The following is an 18,163-nucleotide window of genomic DNA, read 5'->3' on the forward strand; positions in this document are numbered from 1 at the left end:
TATGACCAAAAGGGGCGGAGCCTCGCCACCACGCCACTATTCACGCCACATAACCCACTTTTCAGCCCCTGAGTGGGCTAGAGACACACAGTCTTCAATGGTGGATGCATGGAAATTCCCTGGAGGTCACTGTACTGTCCTCGACTAGCTGTGACCCAAGGGGGCGGAGCCTAACCAGCACGCCACTATCCACACCACGGGCCCCACGACTCAGCCCCTGAGTGGGTTAGAGACACACGGTCTTTACCGGTGGAGTTAGTTACGTGGCCTGGAGAGGGGTACACTGTCCCCGACTGGCTCTGACCTGAGGGGGCGGAGTCTCATCACCATGCCACTGTCCACGCCACAGACCCCACAATCAATCAATCAATCAAAGCTTTATTTGTATAGCGCATTTCATACCCAGAGGCAACACAATGCTCTGCAATTCAGCCCCTGAGTGGGCTAGAGACGCACGGTCTTCACCGGTGGGTGCATGGAGATTGCTCGGTCCGTAGTAGTTCTAGCAGTAGCTGTTACATACAGCTGCAGCAGCTAGCCCACCTCACATTTTCTCCAGGAAATGTACTTTCTAGTTATTATAGTTCTCCCCAGTTTTTTGCCGCTTAAAGTCGCACTGAAATGAAAAAAGCATTCTCTCCCATTTTGGTTCAAATAATTGGTCATAGTGTTCACCTATTCAACGATGTATGCCAAAAAAATTACAAAATTCTATTTTAGTTGTTATCTTATATCAAAGTATATTATTTCTTATTTCCTGGAAAACGGTAGGTCACGTGCAATGACAACAGGTACCTTAGATTTTAGGCCAATAATCTCACGACATCCACCCGTCAGTCAACGCTATCCTTCTATCGAATCTGTCTAAAGTTCTTAAAACCCGTCCACTTGTCAATGTTCCAATCAAATTCCTCTAAACATATGTCCCGCCCTCATAGCTTGTTTGCGTCGGAAATACTTCAAACTACGGAAGTTAGATGATCTCAAACGTCCGTTTCAGTGCGACTTTAACTAGCCTACTTCTTCATACTTTGTGCTAGAAACTTCATTCAAACTTTAAAATGTTCATGACGTTTAGCTCTTTAACGGATCCATTCTGTTTTTTGATATTTTTTTATAGTTTGTTAGAAATTTTACTTTTAAAACTATTTTTTGTCCCATTCAAACTGCTTGAAACTGCTTTTGGAATGTTCAGAAACATTGTTTTTAGAGTGGAGGCAGCAGTTGCTTTGAAAATATTTACACATTTTGTAAACTGCTGGCACTCCTACAGTTTTGACAGCTCACACACATTATACATCAAAATGTTCACACAACTGCTGATTCGTACAATGTAAGTATCTAAGCTGTGTGACTTATAGTTTTCGCTGTATGACGATTTGTTCGGCAACTGCGCTGAAACATATGGCGTGTGAGTCAGTGAATTCTGTGTGTTCTGTGCTTTGGTGCTGTAGAGCTGTGCTGCTGTGCTATGGTTGCTATGGTGACAGTTCACATATTCTTGAGCTAGCTGTGACTGCTAAAAGATGTTGGTGGCTTGTCATCGAAAATCTATTCAATATCCTGTTATAGGCGTCATAGTTCTTAAGTTAACTTGCATCAGCACCCTCATTAGTCTACTTGAATTCTAACCCTGTTTGTACTGTTACACTACTTGAATTTTATAATCCTTCTACTTTAGTACCAGTAGTACTAACTGTGGTAGGCTATTTATAGTATAGTTTATAGTAGTTTATTAATATTTAGTTAAATTTATTATTGGTAGTGCTAACAGTTATATTTGTAACTATAATAGTAATAGCAATTGAATTTATAGTAGTTATATGTACAGTAGTTATAATGGTACTGGCAGTAGTTGTTATATAGCCTACGCGAACTCTAACAGTACGGTTACTGTTAACCCTAATCCTGTTAACCCTTACCCCACTGCAGTGATCTGTTAATGTACGGTAATCCTCTCAACAGCCAACGTTTTTATAACAACAGTAGTAGCATTCACCTCAACTTCCATACCAACACCTCCTACCTTCCTTCCTTAGGCTACTAACTTCCGTCCTACCATCCGTATATTGAAAAACATATTCAGAATAACATTCAGACTGTAAACTAATATTTATACCTTTTTTGAGCTATTGAGCTTATTAAAACGATGAGTCATGTTTAAGTTTAATCTAATTTTGAATGTATTACAAACAGTAGTTTTTTATATTTATATTGAAATGTATTTAGTAGTATTGGTAGTGCTAACAGTTATATTTGTAGTTATAATAGTAATAGCAATAGTGTTTATAGTAGTTATACAGTATTTACAATAGTAGTTATATTATTGGCAGTAGTTGTTACAACCAGCTTCAGCAACTAGCCCACCTCACATTTTCTCCAGGAAATGTATTTTCTAGTTAGAAAATGTCCCCGTTTTTTTTTTTTTTTACAAATTGCACCCTGCATCTGTACCCTTATTTTCCATGTTGGTCGTTCTCTGGGGAAAGGGAGGTACGGGGGGGGGGTAGTGGATGCTTTTATACATAGTGTGTTTCATGATATGAATCGTGATTTTGCAACCTTCTGACCCCGTGTCCTAACTCGCATGCTTGCTGTCCTAACTGAACCCGTTAAATGTCCTGTTCTGTTAGGTCATTTGTCTATATTCCCAACTGAAGACGGTTAAAGAGCGAACACCTGTCAACACGAGCGACAGGAGGGAAATAGGAACAGGGCGAGCGTCAGAAGGGCAGTTAAAACATCGCGCTGCTTCGCTCGCGTCCATTCAGGACATTATGGTGCGTTCGTTTGTGGTCGGAGGTGGCAAGTCGCAAAATACCCTCCTCCGACCTGTGTGCATTCGAGCTATAGCGAATTATATGATGATGATATGATATTGACGTCAGCCGGCAACTGGGGGCTGAGAAACATCCGAATTTGCGACGAGGAAGTGTGAGTTCATGCGGTGTTTTATTTAATCATTCCTAGCAAGTCGCAATTTGCCACCTACCAGTTATAAACGAACGCACCCTTAGGACACGGTGATGCTCTGGGGGTTTCAAGGGGGCGGTCTGATGGTTGACTCATAGAAAGCAAAGCACCTCCCGATTAGAATCGAGATATAGCTCCCTTCAGACCAGCAGATCAGCAGGCACCCTCCTGTTCGATTCTAATCGTCTGATTTATGATGATTTTCACCGAATAAAACGGCTGATTCATGCGCTATCTGATGCATGATCGTAATTTGTTCGTGGACTACAAGAACACGTCATTGATACCTTTGATGACTGCGCATGTCAAAGGTATCAATGACACGTTTTTTTCAAAGATGGCACGGTCCTATAAGGCTTCACTTTTTCGAGCAGTCAGTGAATGGAGTGACCCTATCCAGTTCTGTTAAAGGACAATGCTCGTTTTTGACAACCTGGACCTTATTTACGACATATTATAAGACGTTTGACTCACCGAGATCACTTTGGTGTAGTTCGGAGGCATGTAGAAGAAATTTAAAATCCAGCGCGAGCCAGTATATCCATGTAATGTCGGTAGTCGGGGCACTGAGAATGCAGTTTCTAAAAAATTCTGCCGCGAAACGGTTGTTTTCATCAATCTGTCTTGATGAATCGCTAGTTGTGCTTACATAGAGCATAGGCCTGTGGTGGTTTTTCACATGCCTCTGTAATATGATCTTTAGAAACGTCTTTCGAAACGAAATAGCTTCTTCACAGCACGGCGTGCTGGAGCAACGATTGCGCGCTGTGCGAGGAAGCTATTTCGTTTTGTGAAGACAGATTGATGAAAACAACCGTTTCGCGGCAGAAAATAGATTTTGAGAAACTGCATTCTCAGTGCCCCGACCACCGACATTACATGGATATACTGGCTCGCGCTGGATTTTAAATTTCTTCTACAGACCTCCGAACTACACCAAAGTGATCTCGGTGAGTCAAACGTCTTATAATATGTCGTAAATAAGGTCCAGGTTGTCAAAAACGAGCATTGTCCTTTAATACAGCCATGTGATCAGCGAACACTGCTGCATTCAGGGCATGTGCCAATCAGGCATGATGTGCCATGGTGTATATAGACTGGGGTGTCGTGCTCTACTGCTGAATACTGTAAACCATGACCGATACAAACGTTAACAACTTGCGTCGGCTCTGTAGTCCAAATTACACCAAGCATCAATGCGAACCAGTTTAATGGGGTGTGGACGACCCTTACCTCCATACAATTAAGGACAAAATAGAGCACATTATATGGTCTGTATAGACTATACACGATTACAGACTAATGGTATACACGGGGATACTGGAACGTACAACACCCCGGGGCTCATTCAACCTCTAGCAGGAAGAAACGCTGGAAGGGGAAGAAACGCTGGAAGAGGAAGAAACGCTGGAAGGGGAAGAAACGCTGGAAGAGGAAGAAACGCTGGAAGAGGAAGAAACGCTGGAAGAGGAAGAAACGCTGGAAGAGGAAGAAACGCTGGAAGGGGAAGAAACGCTGGAAGAGGAAGAAACGCTGGAAGGGGAAGAAACGCTAGAAGGGGAAGAAACGCTGGAAGGGGAAGAAACGCTGGAAGGGGAAGAAACGCTGGAAGGGGAAGAAACGCTGGAAGAGGAAGAAACGCTGGAAGGGGAAGAAACGCTGGAAGGGAATTAATCTATTTAAATAATGTGTCTTTTATTTATGAAAAACCAGCCATTTCAGCAGCACCTGAAACCTCTTGATATTGCTTCCAATGTAAATGTTTTTTATTTTTTATTATTCATTCTTCCAATGTAAATGTGTCTTTTTTTTTTTTTTAAGTTATTCATTTTTATTTTATTTTACAAATCTCAGTATCGTTTAATATCATTAAAAACCATCGTAGGTGAAAACCTACTTGCCGAAATATATACATCTAAATCTGATTCTAATAGATATGATTAATTCAATATCAGTATGACAAACAAAAAACCATACACAGCCATAGGTTATGAAGACAGTGTCTGCAGTATTTTAGTAGGCTAAGCGAACAAAGACTATCATTTTAATCTTCTTCTCCCTCCTCCTCTTCTTCCTCCTCCTCCTCTTCCTCCTCCTCCTCCTCCTCTCCGGCTGAGCTTGGTGGTGTTGTACTGGTGCTTGAAGTCGATAAGGCAGTCTGTGGCTTCAGAGATGGGGGTGAAGGAGCGGATGGGAGAGCTGCTCACTCTGATGGCGGAGGGTCCCGAGAGATACCCACCAACTCCGGACTCGTCTGAGTCCTGCGGGTCCAAAGGGTTGCTGGAACAGACACCATCATCAACACACATACAGTCATCTACACACACATGCAACACGTACACAATCATGAACGCACCAACACAGACACCATCATCAACACGGATATCAACACAGGCGACACACAGACACAATCGTCAACACACACAGGCAACACAGACATCAACACAGGCGCAGTGAACACAGACACCATCATCAACACAGATACTGTCATCAACACAGACGCACCTTCAGAGACAGTGCGATTTTTTGGGTGGATCTAATACAGTCTGTTTACATTGAGAGAAGAAACAGCTGTCTCCATAGACCAACCCTGAGAAAAGCAGTTATCAAGATGTGTAGGCCTAGAAGTCCTGTTACTCACCCCTGATTGCTCCTGAGGGTAGAGTCACATGGCCCAGCCTCACCAGTTCCTACTGATATAAACACAGCATGATCCCACGGGCTAAAGACCCATTACATAATCACCACAGGAGAAAGCCTTTAATGTTTGTGTAAAGCAGCTGCTTTGCAACTAGACAAGACAGAGAGAGGACAGAGGGAGACAAGACAGTAAGACAGAGGCAGCCAGACAGAAGGACAAACAGACAGAGACAGGCAGACAGAGTCAGCGAGAGTCAGAGAGCATCAGAGAGACAGGCAGAGACAGAGTCAGACAGAGAGTCAGAGAGTCGGAGTCAGACAGAGAGAGGCAGAGAGTCAGAGACAGGCAGAGAGTCAGAGCAAGGCAGAGTCAGACAGAGTCAGCGAGAGAGACAGGCAGAGTCAGACAGAGAGAGTCAGAGCAAGGCAGAGTCAGACAGAGTCAGCGAGAGAGACAGACAGAGTCAGACAGAGAGTAAGTACCTGAGTCTCTGCTTTCAGTCTGCTCCAGGGCTGCTAGTAGGTTTCCACTCTGGAGAAGCACACAGAAGATATAGAAAGTTCTAGAATGCTAGGACTAACCCATCTGAGGAGTTCCTTCAACAATAACTTACTGTAGATTGTCAAGGATTCAAAATAATCTAATAATAATACACATTTTTATAGCACTTTTCAAAACATGGTTACAAAGTGCTTCACAAACAAAATAAAACAATTAAAATAACACAAAAACATTGTAAATAAGAAGCACTAACACCACCATAAAATACAGCAAAATAGAATAAAGCAATGTGATTAGAATAAAATTAAAATAAAACTACTATGACAAATAAAACATGACTAGATAGATAGTAATTTCACCTAAGAAGTTTCCTGCTAAATATTTGTTGGCTGTGATTAGGATGTAGGGAAACGGTGTGCGCACTACCTATACACATACCATATCATATAAAAACACATGTTGGTTGATGAGGTTGACTAGTCTCCGTATTACTTCTCGTTTACACTTTATTTAACACCTTCTCTTGGTTGTCTAGCCTATAGCTTTACCTTTCCTTGCCGCCATCAAGTTTTGTTCAATCTGACTAAATAGGCGGCAATATCACAACAAAGCCTTTATATTTTGTTATTGCGTGGGGAAATTGCACTGAAACTTTATGCCATATATTTATGCCATATAGAACTCGATACAATTTGCTTCCACATGTTGTCAGTCTTCCAACATGGCGCTGGGTGTGCTTGCTAGGTGGTTTACAAGGCGACTGCAGAGCCTCTGTTGTGAGGAACCTTCATCCCCAGGCTCAGCTGTCCTCCGCTGTACCTGGCCAGGTTTAGAGGACTTGAGCTTGATACAGTCCTCCACGTGCCTCTCATACTCCCTCAGAGGAAAGACCTTCTGACACAGGAAACACTTCTCACCCCGAGGCGCTGGCCTGCTGTAGGCGTGCACACACACACACACACGTTCAGAGCCTCCACACAGTCCTTCACAGTAGCAACTTTAAGAGCAGAGAAGGTGGGGTAAGCGCTGGTATATACTTACTTGTTAGATCCAGATGCGGAGGAGCTGGGTTGGTCGTCCCCGATGATGTCCCCCCTCCTGGTCCTCTTCCTACGAGCCTTCACTGAGACTTGACAACGAGGGAGAGAGGGAGAGAGTTCAGACTGGATTTTGAGGATGAGCATTCAATCCTTTGGTGTAAACAGACTCTGATACATGTGGAGTTTGAGACTTGCTGCTTCTGCTCGGTATGGAGGTGACTCCCAGGTGAGCAGGTCCGGGTTCATGCACCCCAGTACAGACACACTAACGTCTCAATAGCTAAAGTCCGTATTCAGGCGCATGTAATTCAGAAGGATTCAGGAATAAACATGATCAATTGTGATCAACTAGTTAGTGATCTTTACAACTTCACATGTCCTAGTGTCCAACATGTACAACCGGGGGGAGGGTCAGAGCTAGGATGATATTTTTGAGTGGGCAATTTTGAGGATAATGCAATTTTCCATAATCTTGTATGGCTCAGACATTAACAATTCGATTAGACAACATAGCATTTTGGGTGGGTGATGTCCAAGCCTGCACCCTCTCTAGCAGGCCGTGCAGTGGCGTGCACAGACATTTTGGGGGGCAGGTGCTCAGTGAAACATGAGGCGAGATGTTGACGGGGACGGGGGGCTGACAGATAATTTGTATTTTGATTGTCGCGCGAGTTGTTGACGGGGTGGGGGGTGCTGACAGAGATTGTTGACCGGGGGGGGGGGGGGGGGGGGGGCTTTTGCCCTGATCGATTCGTTCGATCCACTCGATCCACCCCTGGCTACGGGCCTGTAGTATGTAGGGGTTGCTCATTTCTCTGCGTGAGAATGAGTGTGGCGTGTGAGCGTGAGAACAGACTGAAACGCGCGTCTCACGCTCAATGCGTGAGACTTGGCAGCCCTGTAAAGCCTAAGGTTCTACAAGCGAGGTGTGACAGTCTAGCCTCCTTCATGCTTGCACGGATATCACTTTTGATCACTTTCAGGCCGCTGAAGCTGCGTTCTGCATTGGCTCTGGTAACAGGGAGTGTTCCATAAAGACGATACTAAATAGTGATGTTGGGAAATGCCCATCTTTTTTTTTTTTTTTTTTGTACCGTTTTTTTTAAACAAAAAAACAGCGAGGAAAACAAATAGGCCTACAACAATCAATCAATCAATCAATCAATCAAAGCTTTATTTGTATAGCGCATTTAGACAACAGACAGGGAGGCTATGTGTTTTAAATCTTAGCGCAACGGTAAAAGCTTCTCTCCTCAGAGTGACGGGGGGCCCTGCTAAGGTGGTACTAAGACGGGCGGAATCGACGATACAAACAGGTGAACGGGGCCCTGCGGTTGTGGCACTTGGCCGTCAAGAACCCCCTTGTCAATGGTGGGCCCCAGTGAATAGTGGGGGCAGTCACCCCTACCCTGGCTCCGCTACTGCTGACAACGCATCAAACATGATTGTGGCAGCGCAAATTACCGCATAAATCCACTTTCTTCCATCGTAGCTCTACCGCCAGCTACCAGCTCAAAGAGAAGCAAAAACTTCTCCGTCTGGAGCCTCAAAAACTGAAGACTGACGTTCCCACAAGATGGAACAGTGCGTATGACAGACTACTAGACTAATGCACACAGCGCGCAATCGTTGCTCCAGCATGCTGTGCGCATGCGTGCTGGAGCAAGTGAGGAAGCTATTTCGTGTCTAAAGACGTTTCTAAAGATCATATTACAGAGGCATGTGAAAAACCACAACAGGCCTACGCTCTATGTAAGCACAACTAGCGATTCATGAAGACAGATTGATGAAAACAACCGTTTCGCGGCAGAAAATAGATTTTTAGAAACTGCATTCTCGGTGCCCTGTCCGCCGCCATTACATGGATATACTGGCTCGCGCTGGATTTTACATTTCTTCTACAGACCTCCGAACTACACCAAAGTGATCTCGGTGAGTCAAACGTCTTATAATATGTCGTAAATAAGGTCCAGGTTGTCAAAAACGAGCATTGTCCTTTAATGTGAAAAAAGTGTATTTTTATTATTGTATTATTTTTGCACTTTAATTTACAGCATACTGCAGAAGTAATCTGAAGGTTGACACAAATGTTGGTAGGCTTGACCTATAATTATAATTTTTTCTTTTGAAAAGGCACTTTTCGGAATAAAAAACCCCCAAGGAGTTCATGTTTGTCACACTGTTAATTGATGAATAAGCCATGTGTAGTAATATTGAAAATTGAGGATGTGATGAATCGAGATGCATCGGATAATTGGATCGAATCATAATTGAATCGAATCGTGAGGGCAGTCAAGATGCACACCACTACAAGTTATAGTTTGGCACGAGGCTTAGGGGGCAAACAATACACTGGTTTGGTTTATGTGTTACCTGGCTGGTTAGCGGTCATCACTCGGGCGCTCTGGATGGGGAAAGGGCAGTGGAGGAGTAGCGCGCCTCCGTTTGTGTCCGCTTTCGCGTTTACCGTTGACAACGGAAGAGAGGGAGGGGGGGGGGGGGCACGGGTGTGTGTGTGTGGGGGGGGTCTGGCAAAATTACAACGCACTTTGGGGCATTATTATTACACGCTTTTAATCAAGAATTGATCGATGTCACTATGGCCTACACTGTAAAAAAACAACAACAAAAAAACATAAGAGAGTTACTTTCAAAAGGGCCCTTGCCTTGTCCAGATGGCAAAGGGCAGGTGCTCTAGCACCACCTCGTGTCTATCTGTGCACGTCCCTGAGGCCATGGCAGGTGTGGATAAGACCATATCTGGACCCCAGACACACCCTAGACCTGGAAGCACTAGATGAGGCCAGGATCAACTCTCAGAGGGAATGGAGAGGTGCTACGTATGCTGCTTGTAGCTTGGGGGGGGGGGGGGGGGGGGGCAGTGAAGACCCCGTGTCTCTGGCCCCAATGAATGGGGGGAATGTTTCGCTCCAGAGCCCAGGTCCAAATGAATGGAGGTGAAGGGGTGGCCATGTTTGGGTGACACTTTGGCGACCCCCTCGGGTTGGAGCCGGCGGGTTTTCCCCCCCCGGCGGGTTTGCCCCCCCCCCCCCTGTGTCTCTAGTGCCCCCACACAGGGAGCAGGCTTGGCTCAAAAGTTTGTTTTGGCACAAAGCATTATCATAGTCTGATAACGTGAGAAAATGTCAGGCGACATTAGGTAACAAGAACAAGGATATTGCCAAATAATGTGTTACCTTCATTGAAAACATGAATCATGTTATCAGTCAGTGGTTTGTAATGTAGCCTATCAATTTAATTTGGAGCCCGAAGTCTCTCTATAGTTATTTATACAACGGTTAGTTCTGCTTCTTGATTCTGATTGGCTGGAAGCCGTGTTAAAATACTTTGTAACACACACCTGGGACCGCATATCATTCCATTTTCAGTATTAACGCGCCTCCCATTTGATCCAATGCGTTGTAGTTGTTGTTGTTGCTTGGCAACCCTTTTGTTAGGGGGACTATTTTGCTCGGCGGAATTGAGGGAATGATGCTTCGTTTTGAAAAAATGTTTATATTTTACATTGCTGTGTGTTTATTTTACACTAATAGATGTAGTAACCGTTGTATAAAAGCAATAAACCACGAGAGGCCGTGTGTTATAGTGATTTTATAACAGCTAGGGGGGTTTTACTCCGCTTCGCGTCGTGCCTAACAACGCCCCCTAGCTGTTATAAAATCACTACAACACACGGCCTCTCGTGGTTTATTGCTCAAATAAAACACTGCTAAATTGTTTGGTGGTGATATTTGTCTGGATATGCTGCAGTCTCACCCTGAGCCTGGCTCTCCTGAGCCTCCTCCCCTTGCTCCATGGCGCCCCCTGGTGTCCCATCACAGTAGGCCGCGTGCATCTCTATCTCCCCCTGAGGGAAGCCCTGCATGCACATGGGACACTCCACACTGGCCATCCCACTGGGCGGGTCCGGTTGTGGTTCCGGGGCACCCCTGCGCACCTCCTCCTCTCCCTCCTCCTCCTCCTTCATCCCCACATCCTGTCCTCCTGGCGGGGTGACCCCAGGGCTGCGCCCCTCCCCTCCGTCCACCTCCATCCCCTCCTCCACCACCCCCTCCTGCTGGGCCGGGCGGCCCGGGAGGAAGGTCTGGATCTGGGGCAGGAGCTGGCTGTCTGGCTGGGGAGAGGACCCAGAGAACGACAGCGTCAGTAAATGGTAAATGGACTGCACTTATATAGCGCTTTCCCACCTTAGCGGCACTCAAAGCGCTTTACAATGGCCTCTCATTCACCCATTCACACACACACACCAATGGCGGTAGCTGCCATGCAAGGTGCTAACCTGCTCATTGGGAGCAATTTGGGGTTAGGTGTCTTGCTCAAGGACACTTCGATGTGGACAGTCGGAGCTGGGATTCGAACCGCTGACCCTTCGATCATTGAACGACCCGCTCTACCAACTGAGCTACAGCCGCCCCCAGTAGGAGCCTCAAAGCTTTCATTAGACAGGGAGTCGCTCTGACTCCAAGGTCTCTGCTGAGGATGTGCCCTGTATTAAGACCCTGGTTTGTGTGCAAGATTTTTAAATAAAACCCTTGTGGGTTTATTGCCTCCCCAGCACACAACTGTATGACATGTAACCATGATGTTCGTTCACTTTTGCCTGTCCTGTGCAAATAAAAACTAGAAATGCTGCTGTAACTTAAAGGACAATGCTCGTTTTTGACAACCTGGACCTTATTGACGACATATTATAAGACGTTTGACTCACCGAGATCACTTTGGTGTAGTTCGGAGGCATGTAGAAGAAATTTAAAATCCAGCGCGAGCCAGTATATCCATGTAATGGCGGCGGACGGGGCACTGAGAATGCAGCTTCTAAAAATCAATTTTCTGCCGCGAAACGGTTGTTTTCATCAATCTGTCTTGATGAATCGCTAGTTGTGCTTACATAGAGCATAGGCCTGTTGTGGTTTTCACATGCCATGATCTTAAGAAACGTCTTTCGAAACGAAATAGCTTCCTCACTTGCTCCAGCACGCATGCGCACAGCGCGCAATCGTTGCTCCAGCACGCTGTGCGCATGCGTGCTGGAGCAAGTGAGGAAGCTATTTCGTATCTAAAGACGTTTCTAAAGATCATATTACAGAGGCATGTGAAAAACAACACAACAGGCCTAGGCTCTATGTAAGCACAACTAGCGATTCATCAAGACAGATTGATGAAAACAACCGTTTCGCGGCAGAAAATAGATTTTTAGAAGCTGCATTCTCAGTGCCCCGACCACCGCCATTACATGGATATACTGGCTCGCGCTGGATTTTAAATTTCTTCTACATGCCTCCGAACTCCACCAAAGTGATCTCGGTGAGTCAAACGTCTTATAATATGTCGTCAATAAGGTCCAGGTTGTCAAAAACGAGCATTGTCCTTTAAGAGCACCTACAAAGAGCCACCATCTCCCATCCCACCAGCAGTCAGTCAGTCAGTCAGTCAGTCAGTCAGTCAGTCAGTCAGTCAGTCAGTCAGTCAGTCAGTCAGTCAGTCAGTCAGTCAGGCAGTCATTCCCAGACAGGCCACAGTCCCAGTGTGCTGGGTGTCTGGATGGGCCCTGAGGGTGGGGCAGGTGTTAGCACAGCTGGCTAGGCACACTCACCTGGCCTAGGGGCGGGCTGGTCACCATCAGGTCTAGCTGAGTGAGGTCCTCGTCACTGAGCTGGGTCTCTGTCACCACAGGGGGAGGACATGTTAGCAGTCTGTCCCTGGGATCTACACATTCAAATCCGTCCCAGATTCACTTTATACTTATAGAAAGGGTACTTATTGTGTTTTGCATTCATTTGTAAAATTGTATTTTTTGTCATTTGTAAACTTGTGAATTTGTAAGGCACTATTACTATTAGAGTTTATCTGTGGCATAATCTTGGACAACAACGTACATTACATGTGACGAATAAAAGGAATCTCTAATCTTGAAAAAAGGTCACTATATACGGAACCATTTGTAACACTAGAAGAGGCCTCTGAATAAAGTTGATGTATAGAACTGATATAGAAATGACTTTTCTGGTCAGAAAGAACCATTTTTCAGGGGTCGTTGTGAATGGCTCTATACAGCACCACAGTACCCCTGTTTTTAAGGAGTGTAACTATGACTCACCTGGTATGACTCACCTGGTGTGACTCACCTGGTGTGACTCACATGGTGTGACTCACATGGTGTGACTCACCTGGTATGACTCACCTGGTATGACTCACCTGGTGTGACTCGCCTGGTATGACTCGCCTGGTATGACTCACCTGAAATGACTCACCAGCTCACTCTCGTCTATCATTAGCAGTAAGGTTGCATGATTTCTGTACCTGGACAAACATCACACCCACCCTCGTCCACCTCTTCCTCTCCCATCCCCTCCGCCTCTTCATCCCTCCGTCCTTCCGCCTCTCTGCCTTTCTCCTCCTCCCGTGGTGGCGGTGCTTTCTCCTCCTGCGATGGTGGCTCTATGTTCTCCTCTTCCTGTGGTGGCTGTGCGTTCTCCTCTTGCCATGGTAGTTGTGCGTTCTCCTCCTGCGGTGGTGGCTGTGAGTTCTCCTCCTGCGGTGGCTCTGTTCTTCTCTCAGCCCTCCTCAGAGTCAGCCTCCTACCAGGGACCAATCAGTGATCAGTACTCAACCTGACCTTTGACTGCCTGATCAGACTGCCTGATCTCATTTACCGGTCAATGTCAAATCACTCCTAGAATCATGGCAATACAGGCTAAACTGATAGGACCCAAGAAGTACAGTGAGGAAAAGGTTCACTTTCTGGACATGTGGGTTTTTAAAAACAATGGTACCCTATCCGTGTCTTCGTACCGTAACCAACCTGACAGAAACACTCTTTTATTGGCCGTTTTCACCCCACCACTCAGGCGTGGGCTCCCAAAAACCCAATTAGTCTGACTCAGAAGAGTATGTGAGTCTACTGATGATTTGATAGAAAAAGCTGATGATATGAGAAGTCGATTCATCCAACGCGGGTACCCTACTGAGTGGATTCAGAGGGCATAGGAGAAAAATATGAGAAAACACAGTTGTGAATTATTGAACAAAGTGAGAAAAAAGAAAGGTTTTTCTGTAACCTGCATCACCTCTTATTCTCCCCATTCATGTCATCAAGCCTGTTTTAGAAAACCTTCTGACCCTGATCTAACATTCTGACCCTGATCTAACATTCTGACCCTGATCTAACATGCTGACCCTGATCTAACACTCTGACCCTGATCTAACATTCTGACCCTGATCTAACATGCTGACCCTGATCTAACATGCTGACCCTGATCTAACATTCTGACCCTGATCTAACATGCTGACCCTGATCTAACATGCTGACCCTGATCTAGCATGCTGACCCTGATCTAACATTCTGACCCTGATCTAACATTTTGGCCCTGATCTAACATTCTGACCCTGATCTAACATTCTGACCCTGATCTAACATTCTGGCCCTGATCTAACATTCTGGCCCTGATCTAACATTCTGACCCTGATCTAACATGCTGACCCTGATCTAACATGCTCACCCTGATCTAACATTCTGACCCTGATCTAACATTCTGGCCCTGATCTAAAATTCTGACCCTGATCTAACATTCTGACCCTGATCCAACATGCTGACCCTGATCTAACATTCTGACCCTGATCTAACATTCTGACCCTGATCTAACATGCTGACCCTGATCTAACATTCTGACCCTGATCCAACATGCTGACCCTGATCTAACATTCTGACCCTGATCTAACATTCTGACCCTGATCTAACATTCTGACCCTGATCTAACATGCTCACCCTGATCTAACATTCTGACCCTGATCTAACATTCTGACCCTGATCTAACATTCTGACCCTGATCTAACATTCTGACCCTGATCTAACATTCAGGCCCTGATCTAACATTCAGGCCCTGATCTAACATTCTGACCCTGATCTAACATTCTGGCCCTGATCTAACATTCTGACCCTGATCTAACATTCTGACCCTGATCTAACATGCTGACCCTGATCTAACATGCTGACCCTGATCTAACATTCTGACCCTGATCTAACATTCTGACCCTGATCTAACATTCTGACCCTGATCTAACATTCTGACCCTGATCTAACATTCTGACCCTGATCTAACATTCTGACCCTGATCTAACATGCTGACCCTGATCTAACATGCTGACCCTGATCTAACATTCTGACCCTGATCTAACATTCTGACCCTGATCTAACATGCTGACCCTGATCTAACATGCTGACCCTGATCTAACATGCTGACCCTGATCTAACATGCTGGCCCTGATCTAACATTCTGACCCTGATCTAACATTCTGACCCTGATCTAACATTCTGACCCTGATCTAACATGCTGACCCTGATCTAACATGCTGACCCTGATCTAACATTCTGACCCTGATCTAACATTCTGACCCTGATCCAACATTCTGACCCTGATCTAACATGCTGACCCTGATCTAACATTCTGACCCCGATCTAACATTCTGACCCCGATCTAACATTCTGACCCCGATCTAACATGCTGACCCTGATCTAACATTCTGACCCTGATCTAACATTCTGGCCCTGATCTAACATTCTGACCCCGATCTAACATTCTGACCCCGATCTAACATTCTGACCCTGATCTAACATGCTGACCCTGATCTAACATTCTGACCCTGATCTAACATTCTGACCCTGATCTAACATTCTGACCCTGATCTAACATGCTGACCCTGATCTAACATGCTGACCCTGATCTAACATTCTGACCCTGATCTAACATTCTGACCCTGATCTAACATTCTGACCCTGATCTAACATTCTGGCCCTGATCTAACATGCTGACCCTGATCTAACATGCTGACCCTGATCTAACATTCTGACCCTGATCTAACATTCTGGCCCTGATCTAACATGCTGACCCTGATCTAACATGCTGACCCTGATCTAACATTCTGGCCCTGATCTAGCATTCTGACCCTGATCTAACATTCTGACCCTGATCTAACATTCTGACCCTGATCTAACATGCTGACGCTGATCTAACATTCTGACCCTGATCTAACCTTCTGACCCTGATCTAACATTCTGACCCTGATCTAACATTCTGACCCTGATCTAGCATTCTGACCCTGATCTAACATTCTGACCCTGATCTAACATTCTGACCCTGATCTATCATTCTGACCCTGATCTAACATTCTGACCCTGATCTAACATGCTGACCCTGATCTAACATGCTGACCCTGATCTAACATGCTGACCCTGATCTAACATGCTGACCCTGATCTAACATTCTGACCCTGATCTAACATTCTGACCCTGATCTAACATTCTGACCCTGATCTGCCATTCTGACCCTGATCTGCCATTCTGACCCTGATCTAACATGCTGACCCTGATCTAACATGCTGACCCTGATCTAACATTCTGGCCCTGATCTAACATTCTGACCCTGATCTAACATTCTGAACCTTATCTAACATTCTGGCCCTGATCTAACATTCTGACCCTGATCTAACATGCTGACCCTGATCTAACATGCTGACCCTGATCTAACATTCTGACCCTGATCTAACATTCTGACCCTGATCTAACATTCTGACCCTGATCTAACATTCTGGCCCTGATCTAACATTCTGACCCTGATCTAACATTCTGATCCTGATCTAACATTCTGGCCCTGATCTAACATTCTGGCCCTGATCTAACATTCTGGCCCTGATCTAACATGCTGACCCTGATCTAACATGCTGACCCTGATCTAACATTCTGGCCCTGATCTAACATTCTGACCCTGATCTAACATTCTGGCCCTGATCTAACATTCTGACCCTGATCTAACATTCTGACCCTGATCTAACATTCTGATCCTGATCTAACATTCTGACCCTGATCTAACATTCTGACCCTGATCTAACATTCTGAACCTGATCTAACATGCTGAACCTGATCTAACATGCTGACCCTGATCTAACATTCTGACCCTGATCTAACATTCTGACCCTGATCTAACATTCTGGCCCTGATCTAACATTCTGACCCTGATCTAACATTCTGACCCTGATCTAACATGCTGACCCTGATCTAACATTCTGACCCTGATCTAACATTCTGAACCTGATCTAACATTCTGGCCCTGATCTAACATGCTGGCCCTGATCTAACATGCTGACCCTGATCTAACATGCTGGCCCTGATCTAACATTCTGGCCCTGATCTAACATTCTGACCCTGATCTAACATTCTGAACCTGATCTAACATTCTGGCCCTGATCTAACATTCTGGCCCTGATCTAACATTCTGACCCTGATCTAACATGCTGGCCCTGATCTAACATGCTGACCCTGATCTAACATTCTGACCCTGATCTAACATTCTGACCCTGATCTAACATTCTGGCCCTGATCTAACATTCTGACCCTGATCTAACATGCTGACCCTGATCTAACATGCTGACCCTGATCTAACATTCTGACCCTGATCTAACATTCTGAACCTGATCTAACATGCTGGCCCTGATCTAACATGCTGGCCCTGATCTAACATGCTGACCCTGATCTAACATGCTGGCCCTGATCTAACATTCTGACCCTGATCTAACATGCTGACCCTGATCTAACATGCTGACCCTGATCTAACATGCTGACCCTGATCTAACATGCTGACCCTGATCTAACATGCTGACCCTGATCTAACATTCTGGCCCTGATCTAACATTCTGACCCTGATCTAACATTCTGAACCTGATCTAACATTCTGGCCCTGATCTAACATTCTGACCCTGATCTAACATGCTGACCCTGATCTAACATGCTGACCCTGATCTAACATTCTGACCCTGATCTAACATTCTGACCCTGATCTAACATTCTGACCCTGATCTAACATGCTGACCCTGATCTAACATTCTGACCCTGATCTAACATTCTGAACCTGATCTAACATTCTGGCCCTGATCTAACATGCTGGCCCTGATCTAACATGCTGACCCTGATCTAACATGCTGGCCCTGATCTAAC

At 45.3% G+C, this 18,163-nt stretch overlaps 1 protein-coding gene across 1 annotated transcript in view; it reads right to left on the bottom strand.

Annotated features, from left to right (window-relative positions):
• Positions 1–5,012: 5,012 nt before the first annotated feature.
• The window catches only part of uimc1 (ubiquitin interaction motif containing 1), a gene marked incomplete at its 3' end in the record, with an annotated part of 38,604 nt that continues 25,453 nt past the window's right edge, over positions 5,013–18,163 (bottom strand). Inside the window, exons 11-17 of the mRNA XM_084446117.1 lie at positions 13,498–13,754; positions 10,933–11,160; positions 7,157–7,244; positions 6,935–7,049; positions 6,097–6,145; positions 5,615–5,666; positions 5,013–5,253 (exon numbers count right to left, since the gene is read on the bottom strand). Of these exons, the coding sequence (XP_084302243.1) occupies positions 5,013–5,253; positions 5,615–5,666; positions 6,097–6,145; positions 6,935–7,049; positions 7,157–7,244; positions 10,933–11,160; positions 13,498–13,754 (1,030 nt within the window). The remainder of the gene's footprint in view (positions 5,254–5,614; positions 5,667–6,096; positions 6,146–6,934; positions 7,050–7,156; positions 7,245–10,932; positions 11,161–13,497; positions 13,755–18,163) is intronic.

The sequence above is a fragment of the Borostomias antarcticus genome (genome assembly GCF_949987555.1).
Source record: "Borostomias antarcticus genome assembly, chromosome: 1".
Lineage (NCBI taxonomy): Eukaryota > Metazoa > Chordata > Actinopteri > Stomiiformes > Stomiidae > Borostomias > Borostomias antarcticus.